The 18485-nt window shown below is 41.4% G+C and overlaps 1 protein-coding gene across 1 annotated transcript in view; it reads right to left on the bottom strand.

Moving 5' to 3' along the window:
- The window catches only part of SFMBT2 (Scm like with four mbt domains 2), a gene marked incomplete at both ends in the record, with an annotated part of 182312 nt that overhangs the window by 33151 nt on the left and 130676 nt on the right, over positions 1-18485 (bottom strand). The window contains 3 exons of the mRNA XM_079700155.1: positions 99-141; positions 3000-3113; positions 13316-13442. Of these exons, the coding sequence (XP_079556281.1) occupies positions 99-141; positions 3000-3113; positions 13316-13442 (284 nt within the window). The remainder of the gene's footprint in view (positions 1-98; positions 142-2999; positions 3114-13315; positions 13443-18485) is intronic.

The raw sequence follows: 18485 nt of genomic DNA, 5'->3' as shown, positions 1-18485 counted from the left end.
GTGTTGACTAGCTCTCTACCGAAAACAGCCCTGTTTCCCATCCTCTTGAAAGACACTTCAGAGTTTACCACGGAGTTTTTGTGAAAAAACAAACTTACTGTTTTTCTGGTTGCACAACTGCGATCTTTCTCTTCTTTTGTGCTGTAAAACAGGCAAAAAGGGAAAAAAAGAAAAGCAGCTTTGATAGCTAGTGAGGAAGAAGCATTTTTTAAAATGGCTCAGTAGGTATAGAACTGTTTTCAAGTAACAATTTAAAAACTGAAAAGTTATTTCATTCAGGCCACAATTTTATCTTAATTTCTTCTAGCATAAAATAGACTTTGACTTTTCAGAAATGAAATCTAAATAGAATTTAGTGCATTTAACTTTATCACTACACTGGCTACTTTATTCTAAAATGTGCTTCTAATAAAAAGAAAAAGAGCACACATATCAGACCTCCCAGGAACACAGCTGGTAAGATGGATTGGTATAAGCATGATTACCCAGATGAATTTTCCCCACAGAAAATGTGATAAGTCAAAAAATTTTACCATAGCAGCACGCTCCCAAATTAGGATTAGAGGCATGTTTATAAACTACAACTTTTTATCATTAAAAGGAGGATTGGTGCCTAGCAAACATATACGTCTGTCAAATAGTGACATAAACCAGCCAATAATAAACTTGGGGTTAAGAACATTTCCAGTTTACATTTATAACTGGTTAGAGTCACCTTCACAAAGACAGACCAGAGCTTCTGGCATATATAAATTTGGGCAGAGATAAGCCTGCATCTTCCAACATTAGCAAAAATTAATTCTAACAGAACTTCTAAAGCTGTCAGAGTTTGGCAGATTCATTTAGACTTTGTGTCTTCAAAGCAAAATGTACGTGTGAGAAACAAGACGAAAACAAAAATAAATAAGAGAAATAGTGACTCAAATTTTATCTATTCTTGATTTTATTTAGTATCCAATTCCAGTACAGGCAGACCTCAGAGATATTGTGGGTTCAGTTCCGGACCACCCCAATAGAGTGAATATCGCAATAAAAGAGTCACAGGAACGTTTTTGTTTCCCAGTGAATATAAAAGTTATGTTTACACTATACTGTAGTCTACTAAGTGTGTAATAACATTATGTCTAAAAAGCAATGTACATACCGTAATTAAAAAATACTTTATTGCTAAAAAATGCTAACTGTCATCTGAGGTTCAGTGAGTCGTAGTAGTAACATCAAAAGTCCCTGATCACAGATCACCACAATGAATACAATAATGAAGAAAAAGTTAGAAAAATTGCAAGAATTACCAAACTGCGACACAGAGACACGAAGTGAGCAAATGCTGTCGGAAAAGGGGCGTCATAGCCTTGCTTGATGCAGGGTTGCCTCAAACTTTCAATTTGTAAAAAACGCAGTATCTGTGACAAGAGGTCTGCCTGTAATTACTACGAAAAAGTATGAACTCTGTGATCTCTAAAGTGAAAAATGAGTGTAGACTAACTTGCCTAACTCAGTCTTTGTTAATTAGGGTGAGACGCCTGAAGTGTGTGATGTTTTGACGAGAAGCCACACACAACAGACCGGGAAGTGAAGTGCGAAACAGAGAGGAAACATCATCATGTTCATCTTAACCCCGTGGGATTTCATCCAGAAAAACTCAAAACTCAGAATGCTCGTCACCTCCCAAATCCATGTGAAGGAAGGAGGAAGAGGATCAGGGCACAGATTTCTGTCTGAGGCACAACCAGGCACAGGGGATCCGGCCCAAACCCGGAGAACCCGGGGAGAACCTGCCCAGTGGCTGTGGAGGCTGAAAGCCAAGGAACCACGTCATTTTAAGTGAGAATAAAAGAAAAAGAAAAAGAATGCCCTTGAGACTGAAATCATTATTCTAAGCTCAAATTTTTAGAAATATTTTAAAGTGAGGGACAGTGATGTCACTGTTATTGGATCAGATTCAGTGTGCAGTATGGGGTACAGAAGAATCCCTTAAAATCCGCCTCTGTCTATAACCTGGGCCCCCTACTTTGATTCACACGGATAATGCCCCATCCAACTCGTAATGAATATGTAGTAGGTCTCTTAAGTGTCCTTCAAAATCTGTTGACACCAGGGAACAGGAAGCCGACTATGGGATGGAATTCTCTTTATGGTAAAGTTCTGAGCATCTGCGTAAGTGGACCTTATGGTAGGATGCTACAAAGAAGTCAGCTAACATATAAATTAATAAAGAAAACATTAGAAATATAATATATTTCACAAAAAATTAAAGCCCCTTACCTTTAAGGACTCACATTTTAAAATAATACTTCTGTTACCCATTGGGGGGAGTAATAAATGCCGAGATTGATTAGGTTTGAAGATTTTTAAATGGTTACCATTTCAGGAAAATGACCTACAATAATATATGTTAAAACACACACTTGTAGGTATTTAAGTGGTGTGTGTGTGTGTGTGTGTGTGTGTGTGTATGTGATGCTGTGTTGTTTAATTACTAATATTGTTTTAATTTGGCATTTTTGTGACCAGATATTTTATAATGCACTTTTCAAAGTCCAGTTGAAATCTCACTGGTTTAGTTAGTGCTCAGAGTAGTTAAGTGTTTATATCTATGTCAGTAAATTATTGGGACCAATTATGATTATTTTGGGGTAAACCTCATGAGGAAAAGTAGTTCTTTCTCAGATATGATCATACAAACATATAGTATTTAGCTGAAATTTTTTCCAATCGAGATCACGAATTGTACACAAAATGGGGAGTGAAGATTCCAGATCCTCTCTCTGACTCATCATGTGACTTAGTCTGTCAACCAGGGAAATGCTTCTGAATATTCATCTCACGCAGACATTAAAAGGATAAATGAGACAAAAGTACTGGTGCTCTGTGTGAAATCAACAACCTTTTTTGATTTTTACAATTTGGCCCCACTAACTTATCTTTACCAAACTGCCTGTTTATTCACCCAAGTCCCAGATGTTACCCAGTTGGGCTCCGAGCAGGGCGATACTTACAGACTGTCTTGTGCGGTGTGGTCAGAGGGTAGGAGTTGGCTTCACACCAGCCCACGGGGAAGATGTCCATGGATTCAACGTCAACAATGAACTCTGGAGCCGGACTCTGCAGGCCTGCAAGGAGTCAAGACAGCAGGTGAAAACAGGTTTTACCAACAAAGACACAGAAGAAGGAGGGAAAACACAGGGCACCCCTGAGATGGAGGAAGACATTCCTCTGAATGTTAAACACAAAGCCGACAGTATCTTACAACAGATACAAATGCCTGAAATGTAAAGTAGCAGGAGTACAAGGCATTCACGTGAAGTGGGGGTCTGGAGAGGAGAGCTACTTCCCCCTGAAAATGGAAGGAAGAGGAAGGAATCTGGGGACAACTGGCATCTAAGCCAGAAAGGCTGGAAGGAACAAGCCTACTTCTTTCCTAAGAACAGCTTTGAAATTAAGGAAGGTGGTCCAGCTTGTGGGGTGGAAGCGACAAGACTTCTTCACCCAACACCAAGCAGAGGTCAACCTTCAACCCATGAAAGTTAAATGCTCCAGTTAAAAGGAACTAGTAGGGCTCAGTAACACTAGTTATCAGGAGTGATCATCAAGGCACAATTTCCTAGGGAACGTGTTCGTTGATCCTGTGATGGAAGTCACTTATTTTGAACTCAGTTTGCAATCTGCATACTTTCGCCATTTCACACAAAACTCATTTATACAGGAATGTCTCTTTAGTGGGGATGTGCCTACGTATCAACTCCTGTTTCATAATCATAATGATGCCTGTGATAAATCAGCATCACAGCTGAGAGACTCTGAAAGAGAGAAAAGATCTGGATGTAATATGAGCAAAGGTTCCAAGGAGCTCTGCTTACTGAGAGAGTTAAATTTAGAACCCAGCAAACTAGTGAAAAGGACTAGTTCTACACTGAATCAATAGTTCTTTAAAAACACTCTTGGAGGGAAGACACTCTTGAACTAAGAATCAAAAGATAAGAAAGAGCTCTATTAATAGAATGACTCCCTGGCTCTGACCACTTAATCTTGCTGTGCTTTGGTTTCTTCACTGCCAATCAAGACGAAAATAACACTGTAGAAACTCCATCATACAACATTTGATGAATTTGGAATAGCATCCCCCTCAAAACATAACTTCCTGAAGCTCAATACCAGCAAACACAAAAGGTCCTAACCATTTTAGCTACGCTGGCTCCTAGAGTACGTTTTTTGATAAAGGCAGGTACCCAGTTTAGCGCCGAAACGTTATTTTGGTGTAGACAAAGTGCCCTGAACACTCTGACAGTGGATACTTACACATACGTATTATCATCAACATTAGTCACGCTGAACTTTTGATTTGTTCTCACAGAAAAGTCATTACTGTGATGATCAATCCTAACTTCCTTTTCACTGAATTCTCCTATAATTTGAAGGATATGCAAGCTACAAGAACGCAAGGAGGTTTATAGAGATTATTTTCCAACACAGTTGACTGAAAGAAAGCATTTCTGTCTTGTGTGATAGGACTCAGACAATATTTAACCTATTTGCCAAAGAAATCATCAAATAAACAAGAAGACGTCCACAACAGACAAAAGGTAAAGAAACTCTCCAAGTAGCTTCAAATGTGGAAGTGACTTTTCTTGTCGAGAAGCGTGCTGGATTCTGCAGAGGGGCCAATGAAGAGGGTCACCAGGCTGTTGCCCAATTCACAAGGCACAGCCTCAGCTTCAGACTCACGAAAACACAAAGATAGAGCATATTTCTTAGCTACTCAGCAATTTTGCTCACAGGTTGAATTCATCTACTAGATACATTTGTATTTCCAGATTTCTGTTTAGGTACAAAAAAGATTTTCAAGGTCAAAGAAGTACTTCAAAAGGGAGCATAAAGTGAACTTCATAGCTTATTCCTTCCTGAATTATTTCTTCCAGTGTTCTGCTAGTTCATACTAATGCTTTAACATATACACTTCTATAACAATATATACATTCATATATTTCTAAGGCCATCTTTACCATACTTTTTTTTTTTTTTAGATGTTGGGGTAGGAGTTTATTAATTAATTAATTAATTATTGCTGTGTTGGGTCTTCGTTTCTGTGCGAGGGCTTTCTCTAGTTGTGGCAAGCGGGGGCCACTCTTCATCGCGGTGCGCGGGCCTCTCACTATCACAGCCTCTCTTGTTGCAGAGTACAGGCTCCAGACGCGCAGGCTCAGTGGTTGTGGTTCACGGGCCTAGTTGCTCCGCAGCATGTGGGATCCTCCCAGACCAGGGCTTGAACCCGTGTCCCCTGCATTAGCAGGCAGATTCTCAACCACTGCGCCACCAGGGAAGCCCCTACCATACTTTTAATATTCTTTGATCATGCTTTCCGTTCAAGTAAACAAACACTTAGGAGCTACAGATGTGTCAGCAACCATGTTCTCAAGAAAGTTACAGTCCTGCCTTCCTTCCACCCCCAAATCTGGCCCATTAAGGCATCTATTAAATAATAACTGATGGAAAAGTGGGGTGTTTATCATCCAGGAAAGTGTTTGTGAACCTGAAACTTCTCCAATCCTCTTCTGAATGATGAGTACTAATTTTTTATTTCCTTTTATCCATCTTATGAATCTAGAAATATATGGCTGGACTCACAATAATTTTTTAAAACATAACCCATTATTTCCCAAGATTAGAGACTCAGTAGCTTACAAAATAAGTCATTAAAATGTTGCCAATGCTCCTTCTTGATTATTCTAGGGTGGCCAAAACTACCTATGTGGAGAGATACTCCACTAAGGGCCTCTGCAATGTTCCTTATCATTTTATAGAACAATGTCCGATGAAAACACAAGGCCATACTCAATCTCTGACTTTGTTTCAGCTGCATCAAGTCATGGATTCTACTTCTTCATTCTTACCCAAAACCTTCATCTCAAAAACCACTGGGAAGCCTAAATCTCCATCTACGGGGCCATACTTGAATAAGTTACAGTACATTCCTATAATGGAATATCCATCCTGCTGCTATAAAAAAGAATGAGAAACCTCTTTATATATTTATACATAAAGATGTATATTTGAGTAAAAGAAAAGCAGGGCACAGAACACTGTGTATATTTAGTATGCTACCATCTGCTTTAAAGGGGAAAATAACATACTTACATGTGCATGAGATAAATCTGGAAGAAATGAAAAATCCTAATTCAGTGGGTGTCTGCTGGGAAAGGGCCTGAGGGACAGGAGTGGGGGGAGATAATATGACCAAAGATACTTTATGTATTTTCAGCCCTTGTGAATGAATTACCTATCTTACAACTACAACCTCGCCATCATCACAATGACAACCACACAACAAAGCTATTCAGAGAAGAAAGGAGGCTCTCACACGGTATGGCCACAGAGGTCGGATGAAGGGAGGACAAGTTACCTTAAAAGGAAATTAAACTACGATGTCATTTCACCGCTACAGGAGAAAGACTTTCCATACTCACAGGGCCCATGTACCAGCATATAAAGTTGGAGGAATCACTTTGGAACCTTAAAATGGTTTTGCAGTTTGCGATATCCTGAGACTCTGTCCTCAGACCGGCGCATCCCATCCACTTCCACAAAGTGCCTCTTGCCCTTCTGTCTGCAGAGACTGTATCACAGCTTCACCCAGCAGAGGAGGCAGGGCACTGTGATAGAATTGGTGGCCCCTTCTATTGGGAACTTCAGGATGAAAGAAGAGGATGGCTATGATGATGCTAAAGTATCTTCCTAGGAACACGATCCAATCAAACTTCTCACAGCAGTAACTGCTTCATTCCCAGCAAACTATGGATGGGAATGAGCCTGGACGAGCACCAGTGGAGATGCTGGTGGGACCAGAGGCAGGAGGGCTGTGAGGGCAGAGGCTAGGAGCAGCCATGGAGGAAGTACATGATGTTCACTGACTACACTAATAGAATCCGAATGGTCCCTGCATCTCAGGTGAGAGCCAGCACAGGAAGAAAGGCGAGAGGGACTGAGGGACTCGTCCAGTGCCCTCATCAAGAGTTAAAGGCTACACCAAGTTGTGATGGGCTCGAGTGTGTGATGAAAAGGTAAAGCACTGGAAGAAAGAAAAGCAAGAACTGGGTGCTGGAAACCCCACCCGCCATCTATCCTGGGCCCTCCACCTGCAGACGGGGGCCCCCAGAACAAGATCTCAGAGATCCCTTGTCAGCTCTGGAATAAATTCCTAAGGAATCAAGAGACGGCAAAACTGTGGCTGGCAAGATCGACGTGATCAGAAGCCATCTGAAAGAAAACAACAGGAACGGGACTAAATGCGTGAGTGGAGGGAGAGATCCATCCACAGAATGGCAAACTCTTACAGCACTTACTCTGGACCAGATACTTTTCTAAGTGTTTCATCCTCACGACCCTAAGAGATCGGATGGTTTTCATCCCCATTTTATAGATAAGTAAACTGAGGGTCAGGAAAAGATCAACCAGCCAGTAAGAAGGGGATCTAGGGTTCGAACCTAAGCAATCTAGCTCCAGAGCCTAAGAAAGCAATCGAGGCGGGCTCGTGAGGAAAACATGGTCAGTCCGAAGTCACACTCAGCACAACGGCAGCTTGAAAGCCCAAACTTTCCTTTGGTTCCTGCTGCAAAGCCCTCTGGAGAGGCGATTCCCCCCTCCAGCCTCCCATCAAAAGCCTTCCCCCAAATTCCCATTTTGCTTAAGAAAGCCAGAGCCAGGGCTGTCGCTGACCACTCAGAACCTGTGTAACTGATTGGGAGTCTTCAGAGCCTGTTCAAAGACAGCACCCAGTCCTGGGCCACGTTCCTTAACTGTGCAAGAATACAGGTCCTGCTCCCATATATACCCCCCTATCTGCTAAAGCAGCTTCTCCCCAAAATGCCTCCTGCAGCCCATACCTCTTTTTAAAGATTTAAAAACCACCCACACTGGCTTGAAATGTAATTACTTTCACATTTGCATTTTCCCTTGTTTCATTCTTGCAGGTCTCTGCAAAACGCTATTAACCACCTGACTTTATCACAAATTACAGAAAAGGCTTAAAGAGACGTTTTCTGCACCTGGTCTCCTAGACAGAAGAGGTTGCGTCACCTGAGTTTCTTTGCCCATTTGATCTCCTAGAGGCCTTTACAAACTCTCCGTGCAAAAGAATCATCCGGGGAGGGTGACATGAAAATGCAGATTCCCAGACCCTGTTCCCAGGACTCGGAAGTCATGGGTCTGGAGCAGCCCCAGTAATGTGCACTTTCATAGGACCCCTGTGTGTTATGATGCAGAAGGTAGTTTACTGGAACTGAACCAAGCACACACGGAAAAAAAAATGACCAAGGAGTTTTTGAATTTTAGCTTACAAGTAAAAAACATCTCACTGTCTCAGAACTCGGTTAGCCAAACAGCAGTTCTTAAGGGGCTGCTCGTATCTTAAATCGCTTTCTCGTTAAGGGACACCGATTTTATTTATTCCTCGTATCTATTCAGCAAGCCTTTAGCAAGCAGAGCGCACGTGAACTCTCATACAAACATTGTGCTGTGTGATAAAAGGCAAAGAGCACAGATGTTTACAGACACTAGGGGTCCACTCTGCTGGTGCACAGGCTCCAGGCGGGGAGGCTGAAATGGAAGGGTGCTGCCTTCTTTCTGCTCATCAACCTCCTCCACTTCCTAGGATGCGCCCAGCGTAACTCGAGCACCTTATAAATAGGACTTCACCCATAACCATCCTATAAGGCAGAATCCGTTACCCTACATTTTATGGAACTGCACGAAGAAAAAGGAGAGTCTAAACTCACAAAGTACTCAAGATCACACATCTAGGAAGCAGATGTGCATGTCGGGAGGGGGTGGCTGAATGCTGAGTTATACAATTTGAGTCTTTGCTCTGTGAGAAATACAGACTCATTGAATACTTAGAAGAAGGCAGGGGCTGTATTATACAGAGCTAAGCCTTACTGCTCTATGAGGATGGGAGAGAAAGTAGTTGAGAGACTACCGACATCCTAAGAGGAAGGGATGGAGACTTGGAACCAGAGTGTGGCAGGGAGAGGACAGAGATGGGGCGGGGGGCCTGGAGTCGCTACTGGTCATGGGGGCAGTGGGAGAGCAAACAGACAAGAGGATGACTTTTTGGTGTCTAACTTGGGTAGAATCATGGTGCCTCTGGGTGAGATGGGAAAGTCGAGAAGAGCAAACACAGGGGTTACAACAGTGGCCTCCGGTTGGGAAATGCAGACGTCCCCAGGGAGACGCTCTGCAGGTAGCTGGAAACAGGAGTTCTGAACATGTTTGCTGTGAACGCTGGGCATCTGGACACGTCAGCACAGAACCGCTGCTTGAGTCACAGAGGAAGAGGAGGTTGAATGGGAACCGGGGAAATAAAGGATGTTGCAGAATTCTGACCTTCCCATATGAGGGAAGGAAACACTAGATGACCAATGAGTACATGGGAAAGACAAGGGCAAAAAGAGAGGGTTATGGGAAAGTCGACGCATCGAAAGTGAAAGGTTTACACCCCTACGCCAGCACTCCTAATAACAGAGTTGGAAGCTGGCTTAGGACGCTGGTATCAGGTGAAGGAGGCAAGGACATGGTCTCTGCAAGCTGCTTGCTGCCTTCCAACGTTGAAAGGTGAATGACACTGAAAGCAAGCAGAGGAAACCAGCAGAGTACAAAGTGCCAAGAGATCACCTCCCCACAGCCAAGAAGCTGGGAGCGAATCAGATACATCAGAAATGCCACTGGACAGTTGCAGAGTGTATGCGTTTCTGAAGAGGGAAAAGGAGAGATCACATCCGTCCTTGAATTGTCGCTGGTGTTTAAACACCTACACTGAAAGTCTACTTAAGAGCCCACGCATGGCTCGCGATGGTCATCTCCTGCGGAAATCAGGGACCACGTCCCTGCACATTCGGTCCTTGTCAATGGGGATGTGAAGTTCACAGTGAAAGGATACGGTTCCTCAAAAAGCTACCATCCAAAGTGATACACAGCTCAGACCCACAGATTGAAATTTATACACTATGTTTTGCTAGTATTGACTGTGGAAAAATTTTATTTTCTCTAAATTTTGTTTCCGAGGGCAGCAAAAAGTAAAGATCATGAGATGCTAGTAATAACCTAAGTTGATGGTTTGAGTTAAGCTCCCTGAACTTACATTTTGGTACTTCTCCACAGACCTGATGACCTCTGGGTCATCTTCATTTTTTTGTTCTCTGTATGTTTGTTTTTAACAAACCGGAAGGGAAAGCCCCAGGAAACAAATGATGGGAGGGCCACCATCCCTTCCCCACGTTCAAAGTGCAAAAATGCCATTCCAGAACCCCCTCCTCTTTTCATTTTTAACAGGCCTCCCAATGTCAAAACCAGGATTTGCTGCTCATGTTTTAAGCTCTCTATAAAAATTCCTGTAGTGGCAACAATAAAAGACCTAAACGACCCAGTGGAAATGAAGCCTGCAGGTTGTGATACTTTTTATGACATAAAAGGAATTTTCTGCCTCAGCTAAAAGGCTGAAATACCTAATATTGGGGAATAAAGGGAATACGTATCACATCTCTTTGAAACGGGAGGAAAACAGTATTAATAATAACAGAGACAAGAGAAACCAAGGAAGGCAACGCAAAGATGTCAATCCTCTTCGTGAATGAATGCACTTTGAGAGTGAATAGAACACCCGCACCCTATTTGTCCCGTAAGAAAATGATCGCCAATGAATGTAACGTGACTTGGATTGTGAGATGCAGATGTACCAGGGTGTGAGCCAGTGTGTGGGGCTACGATACGAGAGGTACTAAAACTGAATGTAATTAGTAGAATATGAAGAAATGCTCATAACTGTAGAGATGATATGACATTCTTTCCAAATATGCACCCAAAATAATATTACACTAATCTCACGTATTTGATTTATTGTTTCCTCTTCAACATCAGTTCCTTTAGAGGCACTTAAAGAACTATCTGACTTTAAAAGAAGTCAAATACCGAATTAAAATGGTCTTTTTAATTACTAAACGTAGTCAATTAGCCATGTGTTGAAAATATTTCAAATCAATTTATTACATAAAAATAACTAACAAATTCGTATGAAGTACATTATAAATTGTCATATAAACGGTCTATAATAAGAATCACCATCATCATAAAAATAATTTAATTGCCCCAAAGTGACTGGAGTGAATCTCTAACATTTTGTCCCCAGGACCAAGGAAAGAAAACACTAAATACATAAAACTTGGAGATAAAATGAGAAGTAAGTGCCATTAAGCTTGCTGTCACTTTAAAAGGTCAGTGTCCAGGAAGGGCCAAACATCAAAACAAAACTCCCCCCAAAACCCCAAATTCAAGAAAGATCAGCAGACTGAATGAATTTTAACTTTAATTGATGAGTTAAATGCATAATGTTGACCAATAGCATCAGGTAAACAATATTCAACAGATTGGTTTTTTTTGAATTTTTTAATACGTAAGGTCTGGGAAAATGGACAATCCATTTCCTGACCTGCTTCCTAATGTTAACTCATTTTCATTACTCCCAGTGAAAGCACTCGGGAGAATAAGAAAAAGAGCTGACATGAGCTGATTTACATTTCTCTGCTATAAAACCAGAAGTTTATAACCAAAGAAAAAGCAAGACTGTCAAAAATGTTAAATATACACTAGACATTGCTCATCATTCTTTTTAAGAATTGGGAAGTTGTAGGGTATGTTGAATTAAGCAACAAAGATGTCAAGAGCAATGAAACCGAACCTCAGGCACATGTTAATGGCTTAGCTACTTTCTCCATCTATAAAAATCAGGACACTCTTACTGCTCTCTCTGTTAGGTAATTAACAGCTCAAAGCACTTTGGAAGTACAAACTGCTAAATAAATTATGACTGCCAGAGAATTTTAACCGTCATGTGCTAAATAATAGTGATGAAACATGGGCCTTGAACTTTACCACTTTTGTTTTCAAATTAATCATGTAAACAAGACTCTAATCTCTCATAATATTAGGCTTAGCACAGTATTAGGTAGCAAGTTCAATTTAGGGATTCCAAATCACCGAAGGGATCTTGTTTTTCCAAGAGCAGTTGACTCAACTTTATATGCAGTAATGAAAGTAAGTTCATGTCCTACTGCAGTAGCTACAGAAATATCACCATGACACGTGTGTCTACATTTTGGCTAATTCCAACTCGAGGCCATTCTACTCGAAAACCTACTAAGCTACCAACTTTTTGAGGATTTCCTTTTATTTCAGATTGATTTTGAAATCCTAAACCATAGTTATGTTTTAAACTATTTTCTGGGAATTAACAACACACTGGACCTTCAGCTAAAATCACTGTTCTCTGCCCCTCCCTATCTCTTAGACTATAATATTTATTAGACGGTAGGCCTATCAAAGAACCTTCAGTGCTTTTTTAGACTTGTTTACTGACGAAAGAGGATAAAGATACTGGCACCAATTCTATGACCTTCCAAGCTTTCTATTCCAATGGTGGTTGACCATGTCATAAAATTTAAAATCTGGACTAGGAAAGCTAACATCACTTCATTAGTCATCTACAGCATCTTATTCTTTTTCCATATTCATTTGAAATAACTACCAAGTGCTGTCAAACTGAAAAACAATCAAACAACTAACAAACAAACAAAAGATCCACAGAATTTTAAATCACAGAAAGATGACACAATCTTAGAGAGCAAATTCATTTTAATTCTTCCTCCCTGAAAATATAACATCTGAAAAAGACAGTCTCCTATCTAAGCCCACAATCTGATCAAGGTCCTGCTTACAAAGTGCATGGCTCTGTGAATTATCTGGACAATTAGAAATAAAATGCAGCTATGAAGAACAGTTTAAACATCATTAAACAAACAAGTCTAAATTCTGTTTATTATACATTTGGGGAGAAAGTCATGTCCAGTTACTACTTTAAGGATAAATTAAACATCTAAGAAAGAAACCAAAGTAAAGGGTATGATTCACAGTAAAATGCAAACATATAATTTTATCCTCTTAATAACCAAGACCTCAAATACCAAGTTTTAGTGACTCATATTAATTTAATTGTGACATTAGATTTTATAATCAGAGATGTACAAAGACCACTGTGCTGCAAACATAATTATTGCACCAGAGTCTCATTTCATGAAATTATTAGTTAAGATGAGAGCCTCTGAACAAGTTCATATTTGATTAGTCTCACTTATTTAAGAACGCTGAATAATTTAAGACAGTTGAAATAAAAGGAAAGCAAAAGGGGCACTTCTGAGCAGTGCTGACGTCATCTGCACCCTGCCCTCTCCAGGTGGACCCTGAATTCAGAACGATTATGAAGTGTGAGTACCTTCCAGGTGAAGCCACATCAGCCTCCCCTTCACAGCAGTGACAGAGGCCACGCAGAGTTCTCCCGGATTCCTGGGGTTCACAGCTTCAAGTTTCATGTTCTGTGTGAAGCCCCGGCTGAATGACGTCTGAAAGAGAAACAGAACTGACACTGAGCCAGCAGATACCACAGCCAGATAACACGCAGCGAGAGAGTGGCCAGCAAGCACGGCAGAGATGTGCACACGCGCACGCGCACGCACACAGATTTATTGATAAGACAGACAGGCGAGTGCACCTGCTTAGTCTTTCCCCCACCATCCACGAGGAAAGAACCACACACCCTTCGCTTGTTTCCCAGAAATGAGAACTACGCTGGGCACATGGCAGGTGCCTAACAATATCTGCTGAATGAGTGTGAGGGTGAGTCCACTCTGGCTTCCCAGTTCCATGTGCGTCCTTCCAACCTCGGAATCACTGCAGTACCGATCACTCCTCCCACGTCCCTGTGCTCCTCACTCACGTCCTCCTGGGCGTATCTGAGGGTGAAAGGAGACGGCGACCTCCACCTGGGGTCATCTCCTTCAGCAGGATGTCTGTCCTCTAGCTTTTCTTTTGGTGCAAGGTCCACTGGTGATGAATTCCCAGTTTTCTTTTATCTGAAATGGTCTCCATTTTCCCTTTGTTCTCTGTTTATTTTTATTTACTTTTTTGTTGTTGTTGTTTTTGTTTTGTTTTTTTTGCGGTACGCGGGCCTCTCACTGTTGTGGCCTCTCCCGTTGCGCAGCACAGGCTCCGGACGCGCAGGCTCAGTGGTCATGGCTCACGGGCCTAGCCGCTCTGTGGCATGTGGGATCTTCCCGGACCGGGGCACGAACCCGCGTCCCCTGCATCGGCTGGCGGACTCTCAACCACTGCGCCACCAGGGAAGCCCTATTTTTATTTACTTTTAAAATTCATTTTTAAAAACTCACATAGAGGGAAATTCACTTTTTGGTGTGCTGTTCTAGGAAAGCAGGGCTGTCAGATGAATGCACACAATCATGTAGCCATAACCACCATCAAGACACAGAGTGTGCTGTCACCTCCAAAATGCCCTTGCACTGGCCCTTCGGTGATCAATCCCTCCTAGACCCCCAATTCCTGGAACACTGATCTCCTTTCTGTTCCTGTAATTCCACTTTTTCTATAATACCATCTAAGTGGAATCCTACCTTACTTAGCCTTGTCAGTCTGGCTTTTTTCACTAAGCTAAGCGCATCTTAGAGTCAGTCAGGCTATCACACGGATGGGTACCTCATTCTACTTTACTGCTGAGTGGTTTCTACAGATGCACCATGATTTATCTATCCATTTACCAGCTGAAGGACAGCTGAGTTGTTTCCAGGTCTTGGTAACTGTGAATAAAGCCACTATGGACATTCAAAGACAAGTTTTTGTGTGAGCATAAGTATATTAAGCTGCTCAGGCTGCCACAGCCAATACCATGGGCCAGGCAACTTGAACAACAGAAATTTATTGTCTCATGGTCCTGGAGGCTGCAAATCCAAGATCAAGCTGTGAGCAGGGTTAATTTCTTCTGAGGCCTCTCTCCTTGGCTTGAAGACGGCCATCTTCTCCCTGTGTCTTTACATGATCTCTCCTCCTTGTATGTGGCCTATGTCCTAATCTCCTTTTCTTATAGGGACACCAGTCATATTGGAGAAAGGCCTACCCATGTGACCTCATTTTACCTTAATTACTTTTCTAAACACTCTAAGTACAGTCACATTTTGAGATACAGAGAATTAGTGCCGTAACACATGAATTTTGGGGGGACAAAATTCAGCCTCTAACACTAAGTTCTCATTTCTCTAGAAACGGAAGGATTGCTGGACCATATGGTAAATGCACATTTCTAATAAACTGCCAAATTATTTTCCAATATGCCATTTTGCACCCCCACCAGCAGTGTACGGAGTTGCAGTTGCTAAACATCCTCACCAGCACGTGGTATTGCCAGTTTTTCAAATTTTAGCCTTTCTAATAGGTAGGTCTAGTGGTATCTCATTGTGCTTTTTTTTTTTTTTTTTGCGGTATGCGGGCCTCTCACTGTTGTGGCCTCTCCCGTTGTGGAGCACAGGCTCTGGACGCGCAGGCTCAGCGGCCATGGCTCACGGGCCCAGCCGCTCCGCGGCATGTGGGATCTTCCTGGACCGGCTGCATCGGCAGGTGGACTCTCAACCACTGCGCCACCAGGGAAGCCCTCATTGTGCTTTTAACTTGCATTTTCTCTGTAACCAAGGAGGTTCAGCACTTTTTCAAGTGTCTGTCACTTGTACAATCTTCTTGGATGAAATGTCTTTTTATCTTCATTCCGTAAGTATATTTTTGCTGGATATAGAATTACAGTTTTCTTCTTTTAGCATTCTAAAGACATTAATTCACCATCTCTTAGTCTCCACTGTTTCTGATGAGATGTTTGTTGTCATTTAAATTGCTGTTCCTGTATAAGGAATGTATCATTTTTCTCTTGATGCTTTGAAGATTTTCCTCTTTCTGTTTGGTTATCAGCAATTTGACTAGGTTGTGTTTCTTTGTATTTGTGTTGCTTATGCACTGAGCTTCCTGAACCCATTAATTTAGATCTTTCAGCTACTCTGGTAAATTTGGAGTTTCTTCATCTATTTTTTTCTTCCACAATCTCTGTGGCCACATCTTCTGCGTCACCAAGTACACATGATATGGTTGCTCAGATCCCTGGATTCTATTCATCTTTCCCTCCCTTCCTTCCAATCATTTTTTTCCTCTCTGTTCTTCAGATAGTATAATTTCTATTTTCAAGGTCATGAACTCTTTGCTCTGTCATCTCTATTCTGCTATTAAGCCCTTCCCATGAATTTGCTTATCTTGGATATTGTATTTTTTCAGTTCTAAAATTTCTCTTTTTTATCATCTCTACTTCTGTTCTGGCACTTCCTATCTTTTTATTCATTACAAGAATACTTTCCTTTACATCAATGGTTTGAAACTTTAGAGTGTATCAGAATTATCTAGAGAGCTTTTTAAAAACATAGCCCGCTAAGGCTCACCCCAAAGTCTGTGATTCAGTTGATCTGAGGTGAGGTCAGCAAATCTGAATTTCCAACAAGTTCCCAGGAGATGCTGAAGCTGCTGGTGCAAAGACTACACTTTGAGAACCACCGCTTTACTCCACGGAGCTTAGTTGTAATAGGGGCTTTAAAATACTTGTCTGCTAATTTCAACATCTGGGTCATGTTGGATTTGGTCTGTGTTGATTTATCTTTTCTACTGAGAATGAGTCTGATTTTCCTATTTCTTCATGCATTGAGCAACTCTGGATTGAAACCTGGATGTTTTAAATATATATCACAGAGACTCTGGATTGTGTTATATTCCTCCCAAGAGTGTTGATTTTTCTGTTTTAGCAAGCAATTAACTTGGCTGGACACAAACTACACACTCTGTCTCTTGAGAAGCAGCTCAAATCTCAGAGTTCAGTTCTTTCATCCTTAGCAAGGCTTCTTGGAGTTTTCCTGGCACATACATGGTACAGGGATCAGTTAAAGATTTAGGCAGAGTTTATACACTGGATTTGTGGTCTCCCCTCCTGCCTCTCCCCTGTCTGAGTCTTCCCTCACTTTCTAGTAGCTGTGGTTGCCCAAATTCTGTTAACTGGTTCATCAGACCAGAAAGACCTTGAATTTTATATCATTGTTTTCATTATCCCCTATGTTGTCAACTGTGGCTGACCTTAAGCCAAAAGTCTGTAAAAAATGGGTGACCACTCCTGCTACTACTTTCTTCCAAGCATCTGTTCCCCTCTAGAATCCTTCTGCTTTTGTTCATTTTCCATGTCTCTCAGGTACTAGTTTTGGTATTCTGCCCAGAATTTATAGTTGCTATCTGCAGGGGGATCAATTCAGTATGAGCTTACTCAGCCAGTACTAGAAGCAAAACTCCCTCTAAACACTTTAAAAATAAATACGAAATTTTCCAAAATTACCCACTACTATACATTTTTTATCAGACATTGCAATACTATATAAATGTATCTACTTTGAAATACATAAACTGAGATAAACAGGTTCCTGTAACTAAGAGAGATTACATCTTTTATATGACTCATGGAAAGAAACCAAGGTAATTCATATTTCCATGTCTTTTTATAAAAGTTAAGCTGAAAATGCAATTATATTTTTATGTTACCAGAACAAAATTATCCAATGTATGTTGAGAAACCAATATGCTCCTTTCCTTTACGTTTCTTCAGAAATCGAAATCAAAGGAATTCTAGGTTGGCTGTTTTTCTGCAAGTCGTCTGGCCTCAGTCATGCATATTAGGTATTGAGTTTCTTTTTGATGACATGACTCGATACACTGCCTGAAAAGCCTCTAAGTAAGTTAAAATGCATTTTATCCTACTTAATAAGGGAAAGCTACAACCGTGTAACCTATTTTCATTTCAGCTCACTGCCTGAGAGTATTTTATAAAGGATCAATAGCAAAACTGTTACCTTTGAGTTTATTTTACTAAGCATTTGCCTGTGTCAATCCATCTCAGAACAGCCTGGGATTGTTAAACATCCCCAGGGAAACGTCTCCCATGCATCCACTTCCACACTACCCCTCCTCTGGTACACACGAGATGTGTGATTAAAAAATGATTCATGATAAGCATTCCATTAAAGAGCACTTGTAGCCTGTTAACATCACCCAGCGAAGTACCAGTAATGCAATGCACGTGCCACCAGGCAGATAACAATCCTGTCGATTAAATAAACGGACAGCAAGAAACAAAGGGGGGCATCTTTGTAACAAGTGCATTCCTAATGAATACGCCAGCATTTTCATTAATACAGATTTCATCTTGGTAGCTGAATCCTGAAAGCTCAGAGGCCACCTGGGGATACGGCTCCTGGCTCCACTATAAAGATCCATGTGGACAATGGCTGGCTGATGGGAGCAGAAGACAGATAAAAAGACACCTTGGGGGAACCACGTTGTCACAGAAGAAATAACTCCCTAAATCCAGAACAAGGGGGAGATGTGAGGAGTTTCTTCCCAAGGCTAAACAGTTAAGGAAGGACGACCTCCCGTCTGGAAGAAAGCACAACATCAAAGGGGTTTGAGGATGCAATGAGGAGTTCGACAATCGCAAATAAAAGGCAACGAGGGCAGCAGATTCCATG

Source organism: Hyperoodon ampullatus (genome assembly GCF_949752795.1).
Source record: "Hyperoodon ampullatus genome assembly, chromosome: 3".
In the NCBI taxonomy this organism is placed as follows: Eukaryota; Metazoa; Chordata; class Mammalia; order Artiodactyla; family Ziphiidae; genus Hyperoodon; species Hyperoodon ampullatus.
The sequence above is the reverse complement of the archived record's forward strand: the minus strand, read 5'-3'. Positions and strand labels throughout refer to the sequence as shown.